This window comes from Juglans regia, chromosome 4, assembly GCF_001411555.2.
Source record: "Juglans regia cultivar Chandler chromosome 4, Walnut 2.0, whole genome shotgun sequence".
Taxonomy (NCBI): Eukaryota; Viridiplantae; Streptophyta; class Magnoliopsida; order Fagales; family Juglandaceae; genus Juglans; species Juglans regia.
In genome coordinates this window covers 34,099,534-34,117,825 of record NC_049904.1, presented here as the reverse complement: position 1 = coordinate 34,117,825, position 18,292 = coordinate 34,099,534, and the positions used below count along the sequence as shown (strand labels likewise).

The 18,292-nt window shown below is 35.4% G+C and overlaps 2 protein-coding genes across 2 annotated transcripts in view; both read right to left on the bottom strand.

The window, feature by feature from the left end:
* Positions 1–4,690: 4,690 nt before the first annotated feature.
* On the bottom strand, positions 4,691–8,933 carry LOC108983860 (GDSL esterase/lipase At5g03610-like). The gene is made up of 5 exons (XM_018955635.2): positions 8,742–8,933; positions 8,414–8,617; positions 6,393–6,673; positions 5,345–5,639; positions 4,691–5,150 (listed from the first exon to the last, which is right to left on the bottom strand). Exons 1-5 carry the CDS (start codon positions 8,803–8,805, stop codon positions 4,918–4,920), a joined length of 1,077 nt encoding a protein of 358 aa, XP_018811180.1. The 5' UTR covers positions 8,806–8,933; the 3' UTR covers positions 4,691–4,917.
* A 4,183-nt stretch (positions 8,934–13,116) lies between these two features.
* Positions 13,117–18,292, bottom strand: part of LOC108983859 (transcription initiation factor TFIID subunit 12) — a 5,499-nt gene continuing 323 nt past the window's right edge. The window contains exons 1-9 of the mRNA XM_018955632.2: positions 17,942–18,292; positions 17,392–17,559; positions 15,771–16,295; positions 15,134–15,208; positions 14,519–14,597; positions 14,356–14,420; positions 14,180–14,215; positions 13,795–13,982; positions 13,117–13,502 (exon numbers count right to left, since the gene is read on the bottom strand). The exon at positions 17,942–18,292 is cut by the window's right edge and continues 323 nt beyond it. Of these exons, the coding sequence (XP_018811177.2) occupies positions 13,863–13,982; positions 14,180–14,215; positions 14,356–14,420; positions 14,519–14,597; positions 15,134–15,208; positions 15,771–16,295; positions 17,392–17,559; positions 17,942–18,292 (1,419 nt within the window). The 3' untranslated portion in view covers positions 13,117–13,502; positions 13,795–13,862. The remainder of the gene's footprint in view (positions 13,503–13,794; positions 13,983–14,179; positions 14,216–14,355; positions 14,421–14,518; positions 14,598–15,133; positions 15,209–15,770; positions 16,296–17,391; positions 17,560–17,941) is intronic.

Here is an 18,292-nt window from a genome sequence, read left to right as displayed (position 1 = left end):
AATAAGCAATCAGGTGTATAGGATGGACTTATGATCAGGGTTTACAACCTTCACTTTTGAGGATTATTGCCTGGCCCTACCACTAGAATTGTATCCGAGGGCAAGATGTTGAGGGAACATGATAAATTTGAATTAAACGAAGAAGAATGGAGGAGGACAAAAACACAGGGGGGATGGAAACATGAAGAGGCACAATTGGGAGTGAGAAGGAGAAGATTCGAAAAAGAAAAAATGAAGGGGGTAAGAGAATTCAGAGAAGGTGAAAATGAAGGGGGATGGAGAAGAAGAAATGAAGCCAATATTTAAGAAAAGGAAAACGAATGAAATGAACCGTTTCATTTTTCTAGGTGGACACCGGTTGCACAGCGCTTTTCCCGTTCGACTGGAACAAGTATTTTTCTTTTTCTTTTTCTTTTTCTTTTTTTTTTCTGGGTCAACATTATCGTTCACTAATTTTCTATCTATTATTTAATTGTTGAATAAAAAGATAAGCCAGATGAATTATTGGGATTACGACTAAGAGCGATCGTCAAACATGCATTATTATTAGAGAATGAATTCAAAAGAAGCACGCCTCTATTGATCAATTATAATATGACACTGTCAACAAGACTACTCAAAATAAGGCCCAGTTTGATTTTATAAATATTTTCATTTCATTTTATCTCATATCAACATCTAAATATTATTTAGATATAAATATTTTTTAATTTCAAATTTTAAGTTTTTTCATGTAATCATTATAAATTTTCTAAACTTCTAAATAAAACACACAAAAAAATAATTCAACATTTTCAAATCAAAAAATAAAAATAATATTTTAACAATATTTTTATTCAAATTTTTTTCTATATTTTTTTAAAATTTCATAAAATATATTAACTCAAACTATTTCAGTATTATTCACATATTTATTATTTCATCTCATTTCTATAACCAATCAAATTATAATTCTATCACCCTTAGATGAAGAAGCTATGAAAGTGAACGACCGAATTATATGTATAAGCTCTAGCTGTGGGAATGACCGATCGATCGATCAACGCCAGCGACTATCAATTTCAACTCGTTTTCATGGGGGTCATATATTATCCCATCTAATTTGTTGAGAAAGGGAAAGACCACAAGTTGCAGCAACGAAGACACCCACCCGTTCATGAAAGTAGGAAACTTCTTTTCTATGTTTGTTTTCGTTTGACCCTTCTTTTTCTTTTTGTTTTTTTTTCTTGGGAGACCTCAGTATTGGTAAAAAAAAAATAAAAAGAAATTAATACTTGCCTTATAAAAAGTGGAAGTCTGGTCCTTTGGAGACTTGGTTCTTGGGCCGTATTTTAAGTATACACAGAGGATTCGGCCTGCCGTATATTCCAGCTGGGCTTTCCAAAAGAAGGCATAGACCTACCCAGTTCCATACATACATTACATACACTCGCGTGCTTTGGAATTTAACGCTAATTTCTAAATTTTAAGAGTCGATTTGTTTAACACCCTTTTACCAGTAAAGAAAAATTATTAACATATATATATCTTTTCCAACTATTTTATAACTCTATTTCTGATAATTATGTAAAATTAAAACTATTTCTTTTTTCAAAGTCACATAATTATATTGATTAATTGCAAAATAAACAAGTAAAATTATAAGTATATGATTCATTACCCATCAGTAAAAGATAAAGATAGTGGGAGATATGATTTTCCTTTTGCAATGCGAGTCGTTGCATTTGTAACGCATCAAATTATTTAATAAACTCTGGTGTGTAAACTAAGGCAAAACCTCAACGTTGTCTAATTCTACAAATTAAACCAAACCACGCGGTATTCATCTGCCAAGCGTGGCATTATAACATGAAAGTAGAGCATATATAAAAGATGCTTATCGAACAAAAGAAGTTGACTTGCAAAAGCAATGGGGGTGTCAAAATTTAAAATGAGAAAAAATAAATAAAATAAAGCACAAATTCACATCATTACACGATTAATACCGATCATAATTCAGTAAGAGTTCTAGTTGAGGTTGTTAGTACTGGTCCAACCAAACTTGCAGCCGCTTCAAAGAAGATGGTGGCCCAACAAAATTAGGCTATGAAATATGCATTAATGATACAAAATCCTTTCCCTTTGGATTACATGGGGTCCGGGAGATCCTTACGAAGCAGCTTCATATCCTTGGATGTCCATTGTCCGCAAAGATAGGTATCGAATCTTGTTTCTGCCATTCTGTATTATATAGCCCTTTCTTCTTGGCAAGATTTTCCTGCAAAGAGAGTGAAGAGGAATTGATATATAGTCGAGAAAATCGATATTTAAATATGCAAAATAACTATGCCTTTTTTAGCCCTTTTTTTTTTTTTTAAATATGAAGTCCTCGATTATTTCACATGTATTTTAAACTCTGCATAGACACAACATCATGTTAAAGTCTCGAAAATGGACTTCCATCCATTTTGAAAATGTCATAATACCTTTGCTCTTAAGTTTCAACATGCATACAGACAGTTAAACTTAAACATGTTGTTTCAATACATGTCGGTATGCGCAAAATTGGAGAACTGAGATGAGATTTGTGGAGATATTTCGAACATGAAGTAAATTATGTCGAAGAAAAGATGAGGAGTTTGAAGTCAGAGAAGAGTCACCAATGTGTTGAATGGGAAGGCACTTCACCAACTCGAATTGTCTCATTACCAAAGTATTGTTCAGTGGATAGGTTGAGATTGCTCAGATCATTTGTGATATGGTGGGTAGAAACTGAATCTGGATACCAAGTGGTGTTGGAAATGGAGCGAGGTGTGGTATAATTCGCAGAGAAAGATCTGGGCACCTCTATTTGATAGGCATGATCGAACCTATGTATGCATTGGAGGGCAACATGCCCTAGTTTGTTGCATACTTAACAGGTGGGACGTTGTCCATCATGTGTTTAATGAAAGTTGCCTGAAGAATATGGTGTTTGACGAAAGTTGCTTGAGGAATATCGACCACCCCGAGAAGCTGGAGATCGACTACCATGACCACGAAAACTATTGAATCTACCTCTGCCTTGTCGACCACGGAAACCACTTTTGTCACGTTGATCTCGACCACCATGTGCACTGTAATTAACAGATGGCTCAAAGACATTTTTGGCAGTGTGAGTTAGTCTACTTTCATGAATTAATAGAAGTTGATCATATAGTTCATGAGATGAGAGAGGTTCAAACCTTATAGTGACAGAGATAACAAAAGACTCATAAACTGGCCCTAAACCAGTAAGTAAATAGGTGACAAATTCTTTATCTGGAAGTGGGTTACCCATTGTAGCCAATGTATCAATAAAAGTATGAACATTTCCAAAATATTTAGAGATAGATTGATCTCCTCAAGAAAGATTGGTGAACTGAAAATGAACCTGAAATTATTTTGCTTGAGAGTGTGAGGCAAACATAGATGAAAGGGATCGGAGAGCCAGAGTTCTCTAGCAGTGTTTGAAGAGAGGACATGGCCAACGACAGAAACTGAGAGGGATGAGAATAGAACACTGAGTACCAGCTGATCTGTGTGCATCCACAAAAGAAAATATGGGTTGGTTTTGGGTAGGTCATTAGAGATGGAAGGTAAAAATTGTTCTGGTCAAGGAAGGGTTCCTTCAACATAGCAATAGAGATCTTGCCTTCTAAGGTATGCCGACATTTGGATTTTCCATAATAATTAATTTTCTGTTGTTAGCTTGATGGTAACAACATGTGAGAAGGAATAGATAATGGAAGAAGTTGGCTGTGGAGGAGGTGAGAAAACAAGTGCAGCCATGGATAGAGGAGACTACTAGTCGAGCAGCTATGATACCATGTCATCAATAGAAACAATTTTCCTGATTTCCCTCATCATTCATTAATGTATTGAGGCAGCATATATTTATACACTTTACAGGAAATCAAAATCAGTTACAACAGAATAAAGTGAAGAATACACAGCACGCCATCCCTCCTACGTACGTACGTGTAGATAGAATGCAATATTGCGGCACAAAAGAACGCCGATATGCAGGGCTCCTCACAGGCCGCCCCCATTCATGTACAGGAATATTAACTGTTTATTATATGATCATGAAATGCATGCACAAGAAGCTGCTAGGCTTCGGTACTAGCTTCTCAAACCTTACACATCCAGAACGTCTGCTGTATGATCAGTCGAAGATTAATTACTAGTCAATCTGTTCGATTCCCGATAGTGATTGGAACTGAAAGCAAATGAAAAGGGAAACTGAAGATCAAGGATCTGAATGGCCACTCAAGGGGTACGTACATAGGGTCTTTAAACTCGGACAAGGCCCATTCTAACAAGCGATCTCTGTAAATATGGAAGCCCAAAAACTCTTTCGATCGAGCCGATGCATAAAAACCTTCCCATGCATTTGGAATAATTAATTTATATATAATTAAGCCCACAACCTTGGGAAAACATAAATAAATATTAATTTTGCAAAAATAAAAAATTGAAAAAAAAAACATGTATGTGTAATCACGAAGGTGGTCTCAGTTGTACTGGCCGGAGTAGAAAATTAAAAATTATTTTTAAGATTTATTTATCTTATCATTTATCCTATTTATCAACTTGCTATTTGAACTGAAAAGAAAAAAGAAATTAAAATAAGTCTCATCACCCGACCCCCCATGCATATTGTACGTACAACAGAGATCAGATCAGCACCTAATTATAAAATGATAATTTTATTTCTATTATTACATATGATTTATTTGGAAAATATTTTAGACAGAGGGCAAGTAGTACTTGAGGATCGCGCCGTAGCTAATAGCGTAGTACTTATTGGTAATTATATATGCCTGCAGAGGAGATTATTCATTATACAAAGCAGCTGGCCTGCATTATTGCTTAATATATAGTTATTTATTTTTTGGCCGAACTGATGTATATGATCTAGTACTGGAGAAAATCTTGTTCAAGAGTGGCTTGCAAAGCTGAATAGACAGCACGCCATCCCTCCTGGGAAGGATGAGCTACGTCCCAAAAGAATGATGATTTGGGATTCTCACAAAGTGTATATAGCTTGGCTCCATTTTCATCTACCCTCCCACAGAGCAAAATTTCCCTGCTTACAGCACTAGTACCCAAACAGCATGGCTTCAATGGGTTCTCAAACTTTATACTTCCTGCATGCATGCATCACACACGTATATATAAAAGATATATATATCGATCAGTACGTACGTACTAGATTAATCAATGATCTCTATGCATGAGTTCTGATCAAAGTGAACCAAAAGTAACTGAAAATTAGGCTCACACTCGAGGGGCAGTAGTATTGTTAAAGATATATATATATATATAGGATGGTTAATGTTACCTTCGTTCTTGATGGCGGACGTGAAGGAAGCATAAAGATCAAAAATGAAAAAGGGAGAATCCTTTGTTTCCTTGTTCAGCTTTTCCACGGTTTGCTTCAATAGAACATTGTGGAAACCGAGGAACGAGTTATAATTCTCATTGCACTGTTGCAATGAGGATGTGCCTGTGAAAACAGGGAGACATCCAAAAGGCACAATACCTGTCACGCCAATTTTTTTAACTCCCAAGCCATGAATTCGTTTCAAGTTGATAGCAAGTTGATTGACCACTGTCCTAATGAAAGATTGCAATCCCTAAAACAGATCATCAATTTAATATTGGACAACATCAAATTATTGATTAATTAGAATGTAAGCAAATAATGATAAATAATTTTATAATAATCGGAGATATAGTTAAAGAGATAATGATTAAGCTAGGGGGATGATGGACAACATGACTTCTCTTCAAACAAATACTACAACAGTATTAATATTTTTATGGCATTTTGGTAACAAATGACTCTTTTTGCAATAAAAGAATCCGGTCCACGAGTAAAAACATTTCTGTTGGAAGCTCTAGAATCACAAATGCGAATTAAGAAGAGTAATGGTATAAAGATTAATTGTTAATATGGTATGATTAATCATGGAACTCAAGATAACAAACATATATTAATTTCCCCCATGTTTCATTATCTTGCAAGGATAGAAAATCTTATATTTTGTATGGGACGGTGACCAAATCCAAACGAAGTATGGCCACAAGTTAGTCCCCCCACACCCCCCCTCTCTCTCTCTCTCTGATGTTGGATCCCAGTACCTATCGAAACTTAATTAGGTAAGTTTTAATTGGACAGTAAGTTGAGATGAATTAGTTGAGAGGGAAAGTTAAATAAAATATTATTTTTTAATATTATTATTATTTTGATATTTGAAATAATTAAATTATTTATTATATTTTATGTGTAAATTTTTAAAAATTATAATAAAATGAGATATGATAAATTAAAATTTATAAAAGTTATGAAGGAATATTTATGCGCAGGTACGTAGAATATTTCTCACCTCAGCAGATCCGTTCGTGACTATGTAAGTAAAGTAGTCCTTACCAGCGAAACTGACAAAGGACACGGAGCGCTCTAGGTCTTTACCGGTAAACACGTTATCTCTGAGAAGATGTTCGAGGAAATCGATCTGGACTGTCATTTTTGGGCCGGGGAGAACGGTATCAAATACACCCGTGCCTCCATAAGCAAAATTCATTCCGTATTTCAACAATGGAATCCCACGTGATGATGATTTCCACCCTTCATATGGAATCGGAGACTCGACTCCTAAGAACTTTGCTGCATGCATGCATTAATTTATACAATCAAACACAATATATAATATTAGAGATGCTAATTAGTGTAAAATAGTCATGTCATCAGTATTTGCAAAATGTTAATATATCAAATAAATAATAAAATTAAGCTTCCAAAATATTAAATTGATGGAAAAATGTATATTTTATTATTTATTTTATATTTTAATATTCACCCTTATCACGTGTGAGCTAGACTCACTCTCAATGATCAATAAACATAACATATGAAATATTTAATTAAATGAGATAAAGTGTATGTAGAGTTAGAATTTGAACTCATGATGATTCCTACTCTAATATCATATAAAATTATCATTTGTCTTAAAATTTTAAATCAATTGAAAGATACATATATATTATTATTAATTTTATATCTTAACGCAGACTATACTGCATACATGTTTTGACTGTATTCCTATACAATCGTTCTAGGTATAGTTGGGCCGCTAAACAGCTGGGGAATCAACCAATATATTTATTAAAAAAAAAGAGAGAGAGAGATGAAAATGAGAAGAAAGACAGCAGCTCTTCGTTTCGGTCTTGGTCGTCATTTGGATCTCTCAAATCTCTCAGAGTTTGTCTCATATGGGTCTTCTTGTAGATGAAAAAGGCAGCTCGTCTGGCTCTTCTTCATGCATGTGCATGATGGAGTCATGACCAAGCCAAGGTAGGAAGGGGTTCACACAACAGCAACAACGATAAGTGGAGTTCAGTGCCACTGCTTTGTAGACTAAGATAGCTCTATAAAAATATCAAACGAGTGAAAAAACAAACAAACAAACAAAAGAAAAGGATGGGGAAAAGAAAAACTGCTAGGCTCTTTGTTTTTACATTTATTTTGAGTCATATACGAATCCATACCGTGGTGGTATGGTAAAGTTGTTTGATTGACTAAGGGGAGATGGAAATTAGAACCTAACACGTAAGGGAAAAAACATAGAGAGAGACTAAGGAGATGGGAGGAAACTTTGACAAAAAAGTTGGGTATTTTTGTATGTGGGTTCGTCAAGTGATTCTTCGTGTGGGTCGTCAAGTGATTATTCATGTGTATTTGCTCCATTCTGCAAGATGTGAAGTGATTCCCCTTCATGTATGTATTTGCTCCATTCCAAAAGAAGATTTGTCTCTAGTCCTGAGCTTCTAACACTAGCCTGTAAACTTAGAAACCAACGATGGCAGTGATGTTGAGCTGGCAATCTTGCCCCTTCTTTGGGTTTCACAGGCCCTAATTCTATACCTCACATAGAGCTCGTTCGCTTCGAAGTGAGGAGGATTTCGTGGGGAATACGAAGGTGGGAAGGCAGAACAACTGATGAGAAGACGAAAGTGGGAAGAAGAGAGAGACGTAGAGCTTCGTGGCTTAGAAGACTAAGGAAGGCAGAGTTCATGGTCTTCGAAGTGAGGAGGATTTTGTGGGAAAGACAAAGGAAAGGAGGTCAAAGCTGAAACGATTCGTTTTATCACTAAAATGTAGCGTTGCGTTTCATTTTCCACGGGGGCACCGATTCTCCCTCGATTATGCAGGTGACTGCATTATGCATTTTTCATTCCCCATCATTTTGTGCTCCAGAAGAAGCATTGAGCCAACGTCCTATATATATAGTATATCAGTAACATGATATGCAGATCAAAGAAATAGCCAAATTATGCATATGTTAATTGTCCAATGCTTCACAACGAGAAGCTAGGATGAAATTAGATAGAGATCAGAGGGACACACCAACGTAATCGGAGAGGACACGGCCATCGGAGAAACGACCAACTGCTTTTCCCGGAAAGGTGATGCCATAGGGATATTTCCAAGCGACTTGAGTTTTATTGGTGTTGCCTGTGTCAGCATAAGAATCTCCAAAGACGAAGAGCTTTAGCGGACGAATATTAGAGGGAACATTATCATGATGTCCAGCTTGCACCGCTTGTTGCCCTGGAGAAAGTCCAACAAGTACATATACATATTAGCGAGAAACTAGTTAGTACTGATCAATTTGAACGACAAATATTTAATACGAAAGGAACACTACTCTTAATATGCATATTGGTGTTGTAACCTGAGAGAATAGACGAGATCAGGAAGCAGCAGAGAAGAGAACAGAGGATCTTTTGCGTGTCCATTACAGCTACAACAAGAGAAGCGCGCCGAGCTTGAAGCGTTGAACGAAGACAAATTTTGGAGGCCGTCGATGAAAAATATGTGGACGAGCCCGGATATTGGATGCCTACATTCCTAATGCTAGTTCGTATTATATATATATATATATATATATATATATATAGTGGCCATCAAACACAAGTTTACTGGTAGAAAAAAAAAATTGTCAATATAAGAAAAATAAATATTTGTGATGACTTATTTGGAACGATAACGATTATTTGAGATAAAAATATACTTATTTTAAAAAAAATAATCATTTTCACTGGTCATAAATAAATAATTTTCTTATAATGATATTAATTAATTATTTATTTATTTTAAATTAATTATTTTATTCAATAAGTATATAATATATGATTGTTAAGGAGAACAATTATGAATATGTGTGGAAATCTCCATATTGATAAGGGAACCACACATGAATGGCTGGTGGCTGAGGATAAGATATTATATCCACATTCCACGTGATATGTATTAAGTTATGAAAATTAATTACAGTGCACTTCTTTTTTTAATATATATGGAATGTTCCCTAGCCCTTACCAATGTACTTGAATCCAGAGTAAATTCTTAACGACCCAATTTGAACGTACGGTTTATTTTTTGAAAAATACTACTACTTCTACCGATCGAGACATCACTGATTCACTCTTCGGATTATTTATTTATTTTTTATTTAATAATTCAGAAAATATTTTTTAAATATTTTTTAAAATATTTAAAGGGATTAAAAAATGTATAAAAATTAAAATAAAAATTGGCCGTCTTGGTGGAATGTGACGGCAGATCTATCGGTGGATATTTTTTTTCTGGGTCAACATCAACGTTCACTAATTTTCTATCTATTGTTGAAGAAAAAGACAAGCTAGCTGATTTTTTGAGTTTACGATTAAGAACGAACGTCATATATACATGCATTATTATTAGAATAAATTCAAAAGAAGCATACCTTTTTTATCAATAATAATCTGACTCTATCAACATGACTATTCGTAACAAATTAAGTTACGTTTAAATATTGAGATGAGTTAAATTTTTTATAAATAATAATGAGTTGAGATTATTGAATAAGTTTGATAGAATTCACTTAAAATGAGTTTAAAATATATTTAAATATTAAAATAAATTTAAATATAATACTATTTATATTACAGTAAAAATGGAAATGATTTCCATACCTGACGCAAAATGCAGCAAGAAAAATATCAAAGGATTTGGTATGTATCTTAGATGCCAACGAGAACATGCAAGTAGCTAGGAAATAAGTTTGGATGCCATCGGGTTTTTTTTTTCTTTAATTTTCATAATAGTATTTAATATTCACAATTCCGTATTCTTTGAAGTTGTTATTTTTTATATTACTTTTTCTTTAATTTTTTTTATCCGTTTCCTTTCATATCATTTATATTACCATTTCACTATTTTTATCACTTTTATTTCATTATTTCTTATTTAAGATATGACACGAAATTAGTAATACCAAGTACCATTATATATCTTCCCTAAAGTTTTTATTTGATTGTATAAAAGATTTCTTGATTTTGTTATTTTAATTTTTTAACAAAATTAATAAAGAATATCATTTTATTATTTAAATGAGTCAATGCATGTAAAAACGCAATTTCCACTATATTTTGTATGTAAATTCCTTATTGAAATATAATAATAATAAAAAAATCAATTAGGGGAATAAAATACTACCAGGAGCATGGCCAAATTTTATTCAATAATTTATTTACATATTAAACATTGATATATGTAAATAAAGTATCCCGAATTGACAATCTATTATTTCATATTGACGTAACAAAAAAGATTGCAACACCATGCTAGCAATTAGGTGTTTCCTTTTTTACCATAAGTATGCTCCCACATAGATAATGCAATAGCATCTCTAGTTGTAGCCATCGCCTGTGCTGATTCAATCGACATGTCAGGAACATGAGATTCTTTACTGGTGTTCTGATTCGCATTCATTCCTGGATAATCATCGAGATTGCTATATGATAGACAATCCCGATCATTAGGTGTAACCGTGCGGATGAAGTTATGAATCGTACAACATGTAATAATAAGATATCGTTGCCGAGTTGAAAGGTATGGGGGCATTAAATTTAAAATTCGAAAACGCTTCTTCAACACATCGAAATTTCGTTCAATGACATTAGATGAGTGCCGATAATTAAATAGATATTTATATCATTGGAACGTACGATTGTCTTGACGTTTAGATCTGTGGTACCTTACCCTCAGATACGGTGGCATATAGGAATCTCAATATGCAAAGAAACAAATAGGTGACCAGAGGAGATGCTCACACGGGTTTATAGTAGCACTTATGAGTTGAGAGATTGGAAAGAAAGTTTTTAGCAGATGCAGAGTTCAGTTTGTAAAAAGGAATAAGCTTACTCTGATCTTCATTGTTTATTTATCACGCCGAAAGGATTTAAGCCAGAGGGCTGCAGCGGGTTTACAGTAGGGAATGACAACCCCTTCAAACTTCAATCACTGTTGGAGCACGAGGGCTGCAGACGTTGGAGGAGTTGACGATGGAAGCTTTTCCGTTGAAACAGAACATCTCCTTCTCCAACCCGTCGACTATGGGGGATGACTGTGGGTTCGATAGCTTTCTAAATTTGAAGCTCAAGGTTGCAATTGGGAAATATTTTAAACAATTTTTGGTGCAGTACAGTCGCTGCGGAGAGGGATATTGATTTTATGGAAATGGGTTTATTTTCTTTTGCGATGGGTTGAGGAAGAAGGACGGGAAAAGAGAGACGGAGAGAGAGAGAGAGAGAGAGAGAGAGAGAGAGAGAGAGGAGTTATAACGGTCCAACGGAAAGTAAAAAAAATTAAAAGCTATTTGCAAAGTCAAGAATCTTTGCAAAGAATGACATGTTACGTCTATCTACAGTCTAAACTGTGTTAAATGACAAAACTCAGTTGAAATACGTTTGGATGGCAAGCTCAGTTCAAATTTGAACTGAGCTGAGCTGCTTTTGACTTCCAAACGAATCCTAAATAAGGCCCTGTTTGGTTCTATACATGTTATCATCTCATCTCAACATCTAAATACTATTTAAATATAAATATTTTTTAATTTCAAATTTTAATTTTTCCATGTAATCATTATAACTTTTTTAAACTTCTAAACAAAACACAAAAAGCAATTCAACGTTTTCAAATCACAAGACAAAAATAATATTTTAGTTTAAAATATTTTTATTCAATTTTATTTGCTCTACTTTTTTAAAATCTCATAAAATATATTAACTCAAACTATTTAAATATTATTCATATATTTATTGTTTGGTCTCATTTTTGTAACCAAACGGGTTATAATTCAATTACCCTTACAGGAAGAAGCTACGAAAGCGAAGGATCAAATTATATGTATAATAGCTCCAGCTGTGGGATTGACCGATCGATCGACGACAACGACCATCAATTTCAACTCGTTTTCATGGGGTCATATATTATCCCATCAAATTTGTTTGAGAACGGGAAAGACCGACCACAAGTTGCAGCAACGAAGACACCCACCCATTCATGAAGGTAGGAAACTTCGTTCTATCATCTATGTTTGTTTTCGTTTGACCCTTCTTTTTCTTTTTGTTTTTTTTCCTTGGGAGACCTCTGTATTGGTAAAAAAAAAATAAAAAGAAATTAATACTTGCCTTATAAAAAGTGGAAGTCTGGTCCTTTGGAGACTTGGTTCTTGGGCCGTATTTTAAGTATACAGAGAGGCTTCGGCCTGCCGAATATTCCAGCTGGGCTTCCCAAAAGAAGGCATAGACCTATCCAGTTCTATACATACATTACATACACTCACGTATTTTGAAATTTAACGCTAATTTTTAAATTTTAAGAGTCGATTTGTTTAACACCCTTTTACCAGTAAAGAAAAATTATTAACATATATATCTTTTCCAACTATTTTATAACTCTATTTCTGATAATTATGTAAAATTAAAACTATTTCTTTTTTCAAAGTCACATAATTATATTGATTAATCGCAAAATAAACAAGTAAAATTATAAGTATATGATTCATTACCCATAAGTAAAAGATAAAGATAGTGGGAGATATGATTTGCCTTTTGCAATGCGAGTCGTTGCATTTGTAACGCATCAAATTATTTAAAAAACTCTAGTGTGTAAACTAAGGTAAAACCTCAACGTTGTCTAATTCTACAAATTAAACCAAACCACGCTGTATTCATCTGCCAAGCGTGGCATTATAACATGAAAGTAGAACATATATAAAAGATGCTTATCGAACAAAAGAAGTTGACTTGCAAAAGCAACGGGGGTGTCAAAATTTAAAACGAGAAAAAAATAAATAAAATAAAGCACAAATTCACATCATTACACGATTAATGCCGATCATAATTCAGTGAGAGTTCTGGTTGAGGTTGTTAGTACTGGTCCAACCAAACTTGCAGCCCCTTCAAAGAAGATGGTGGCCCAACAAAATTAGGCTATGAAATATCCATTAATGATACAAAATCCCTTCCCTTTGAATTACATGGGGTCCGGGAGATCCTTACGAAGCAGCTTCATATCCTTGGATGTCCATTGTCCACAGAGGTAGGTATCGAATCTTGTTTCTGCCATGCTGTATTATATATAGCCCTTTCTTCTTGGCAAGATTTTCCTGCAAAGAGAGTGAAGAGGAATTGATATAGAGTCGAGAAAATCGATCTTTAAATACGCAAAATAACTATGCCTTTTTTAGCCTTTTTTTAATATGAAATCTTCAACTATTTCACGTGTTTTAAACTCTGCATAGACACGAAATCATGTTAAAGTCTCGAAAATGGACTTCCATCCATTTTGAAAATGTCATAATACCTTTGCTCTTAAGTTCCAACATGCATACAGGCAGTTAAACTTAAACATGCTGTTTCAATACATGTCAGTATGCGTCTAAAAAAAAATTGGCATACCTTTCCATCAAGAAAGGTCCTCAATTTCAGCCGCATCAATACATGCCTTCAAGTGATATCATGTATTTTTAGGTTTGAGGGGCCAACGCATTGGCAGGTGTCTTGGCCAGATTACCCTTTACACTTCCAGCAGCTTGTCCAGCAGAAATCTTGGTTGTTGTCTCAGTTGCTACTATTGACTTCTTTATCTGCAAATAAAAGAAGCAAAAATGAACCATATACATGCTTAAAAAAACAAACCAAAATATGAAGTGATCAACTTAAGGATTTCAATTTAGCTTAACAAAAGATGATGTGCACAACCACTTATATGTATCTATACACAAAACTTAATAAATTTACAAAAATAATTATACACGGAAATATCCAAGAGATCAGAGCTTACTGCTGCAAGGCGCTCCTTGTGAATATCATTTGAAACCTGCAAAACCATCAAAGAGCGAAATATTTAAGAAAACATTTTTCTTGAGTATAAAAAGCATCAGCACTACAAGAAGCAGATTCTGTGCTTATACTGTACTGCAGTCAAGCTAAAGGTAAGTAAAAAATGAGAAGTGTTACCGGTTTTCTGTAGCTCTTAATCTCATCACCACCAAAACCAGGAAGTGTCATATTCCAATTTCTTTCTGCATCAAATAAAAGCGTAAAAGAAGGTTACGCATTAAATGTCCAAAATCTAAAGTTGCAAAACACTCACATTGGAGGATTTTCTCACATAACTAACCAAGATGTAAAAGTATGTCTTTTGCCTCCAACGTATTTGATTTCCGATGCTTTGCCAATGAGCAACCAAACGTCGTAATCTGTGCAGAGCAAAAAAGAAAAGCTCAGATTTGAGTATGACAATAATATTTAAAAAGAAACAAAGAAAGGCATAAGAAGCATCAAATGGAAAGGTCTCAATCAGAGATGGAGTATAGATCGTAAAGGTAAATTCAAGGCTTCGGAAACTCATCTCCCAGGTCTTCAGCCAGAAAAAATGTGGGAGATAAGGGTAGCTATGTCTTTGATTGATATCATACCAAACATTTTTATTTGCAGATTCTCTAATAAAATGTGGTCATCATTTAATCCTAAAGGCCTTTCACTGATATAGAAAAGTCCACACATCAACCCCACCATCTAATTGATATGAAAATTTAATTTTTATGCAGTCCACTCCTCCAAAGTAAAAAACTCTAGTTTCCATTTTGAGATGAGCAATCATGAAAATGGACTATGAGAAGAAAGAATAATGCAAATCTAACCAAATTCAAGAATTAGGAAAGATTCATCATCTCACAAAGTACTAAATATTTACAAAAATGAAATTTAAGATAACAGAGGTTCAACCACTCACAGAGTCAACAAAATCCTCTGCAATATCCACAAGAATGTCTTCAACTTCAGGATCCAACTTCTCTAATGGATCAACCTGTACCAGGAGTCGAATTTGAAAAAAAAAAATGGACCTCATCATGAATTCTAAAATTTTAAAAAAAAAAAAAAAAAAAAAAAGAAAAAAGAAAAAGGATTTCATTGTCAAGGTACGAGGGCTTGGGAAAGACATGTTGGCCTCTGGTTTATATATCCAATTCTTCTTTTTTTCCCTATTTCCTATTTCTTGTTTAATACATGGGTGCAACTCAACTATTCACATCATTGTACACAAACAAAGGACACAAGTTTGATTTCTACACTCATTCTCATGAGATGTAAAGTCAAATTAGGTGCTTTAATGTTTATGTTTCACCAAATGCCGTTCATATGATTCTATTCAAGAAATTAAAGTTAGGCGGGTTCTGTCATCGCAACCAAACCAACTGACTAGACTTCGGAGCGTTAAGAAGGTGATTAATGATTTGAAAATCTAGATACTTTCTTTTTGATAGGTAATCAATAAGTTTTATTCATTAGAAAAAGGCATATAGCCCCAATGTTTTGAAAATGTAGATTCATCAATAAAGTGTTTGCAAAGAAGACTAACAATGGCTCACCTGGCTAACTAGCTCCTGGACACTTCTTTTGGTAAGAATTCTATTACAAGATTCATCTGTTTCAACGATAGCTGTCCTATTCTGAGGCCCAGACTGGACTGTGTTCGGTTGTGGCATTGCAAGAGAGGAAGGCTTCTGATTTCCTGAGCCCTGAACCCTAGTAATTTGAGGTTGAGGTTGATGGGAAACACTTTGTTGGACCCTTGAAGATGCAAATTGCTGTCCATAATGCTCTTGCAGCTGATTTGATGGTGAAGGTTGTTGCGGCTGCAAAGAGGATATATGTTGCTGCTGTGAAGCTGCTGGCACCGGATGATGCTGTGGTTGTTGAGGAAGATGTGCACGTTGTTGCATTTGTGAATTCACCTGAAGCCTATTTGAAGGGGATGGTAAAGGAGGCTTCCCTTGTGATCCAGATGACAACCATGGCTGATTAATGGATTGCATACTTTGCGAGGTATTTGGTGATGGAGAACCAGGAGATCCCACTGATGAGATTCTCAAAAGGCCATGCCCTTGCAGATTCTTCAGAAAGAAGAAGAAATTAAAAAGACTATGGTACAGGCATGAAACCTTCTTTTCACCTCATATTTTTCCCAAGAAACACTAAAAACAAGTTATAAAAAGCACAATAATCCAAGCAGCCACAGCAATATTAACCACCATTCAACTAGTAAATACAAACGTATGTCACCGGTAATCAAACTATCATTATTATTCTACAACATATCAGTTTAGTACTCCAAAGAGCATCAACAATAAGATAGGAAAACAGAATTTTAATTGCAGGAAGTGCATCCTTTCCAGAATCAAGAAGCACAAGTAAAACTGCAGGAAATGCCTTTGTATGCACTGGAAAAAAATAATTCTGAAACTACCACTCAAACACCAAAATATCTTGGATTATATTTGAAATGGTGAGAAAATTAATTTACAGCATGAAAACTCAACTTACTACTTTCTCGGCTAGCATTGCCTTTCTTATTCATAGCTTCAACCATGGATTTGCTTAATTTCTTTTTATTGGCGCCGGGTGTCTGGGAACAACGTCCCGACTAATCCCGGGGGTAACCATGGATTTGCTTATGACTGATCAATTTAAAAATTTTAAACTACTCCAACACTAGGTCTCTGCTGCTTTCAACTTCAGCGATAACAAGCCAAATCCAATATGATAATAATTTTCAAACTACTCAAAGGGTATTCCTAATTTTTGACAATACAGAAAACAATGGATGTGCTTTGAAGGGAACATTCAGAAAAAAAATTTAAACACTCACAAATCTTGTTTTAAGAATGCATTCAACAGTCAAGTTCAGTGATAAAGAGCCATATTTAGTCCAAATTATGTAACAGGAAAACAACCCTTATATCATTTACATGTAGGTAAACAAAACCTAAAACAGCAACATCCTTACAAAATCAATTATCTTGCAGAAGGATACGATCCTTGAATATGAATTCTGACCTATTCACGTCACAAGAGTGGAAGGTCATAGAGTACTGTCCACAAGAGAGAGCCTCATGGAAGGATATTTATCCATAACAGAGCAACAATTTAGAAACCTTTAGCTCCTCTAACAAACCATTAAATGAGATCAGACATAGAGAGGCTACTCACTTGCGAGATTGAGGGCTGGTTAGTTGGGGAAGATGACGGTCTAAGAGATGACTGGACAGGTCTCTGTTGGTGGTGTGCCGGAATCCCGCCTGGCCGAATTTGTGAGGAACTCGAACCAAGTGATCCCAACATCCCCATTCCCTGTACTCCTTGAATCGTCGGTCTGGCCTAAACATTACACCAAACAACAATTATAGCCACAATAAAACATGCGACTCAACCATAGTTTTTCTGTCTGGATGACGATCATAAGCCAAGTTTAATATTTGAGTTAAGAGGGGGAACATTTGGTGGAGGGCCCTAGCTCTTGACTACCCCGTGGTCGCCGCCACCAGTGGCCAAAGCTATGGTTACCCAGCGGGGCGGGAGGTCTCATTTCCCCTCCCCCCCCCGTCCTCCCCTTTCTTTTGTTTTGAATTTCCATAAATAAACACGTTTTTAATTTTTCAATTTTAGTTCTTTTTTTTCCAAATAAGAGAGAGAGAACTTTGGAAGTCTTACATGCAATGCCAAACCTCAATCTGGACAAATCATGCGAAATAAAACTCACCTGCGAAACATTGGAATTAGGGGCCGATTCGGGAGCATGGACCGGACTCCGTCCCAGCCCACCGAAGTGCTGACCGAAAGAAGACGAGAACGGGGTAGGTTGAGGAGAAGTGCTGGCGTGGTGGGCCTGAACACCAATGGCAACGCCACCCCTCGGCGGTGGGGTCGAGATTGAGGGAGACGCAGACGAAGATGCAGAAGAAGACGAAGACGGGAGCGAAGAGAAATGCGGATAGTGGGGCTGTTGATGTTGTTGGTGCTGCGGCAGGGTTCTGGAGAACGTGGAGGGAGGCCGGGGTGCTGGTGGTGGCTGTGAGGGACTTGGGAGAGAGTGGGGAGGGAGTGAGGAGGC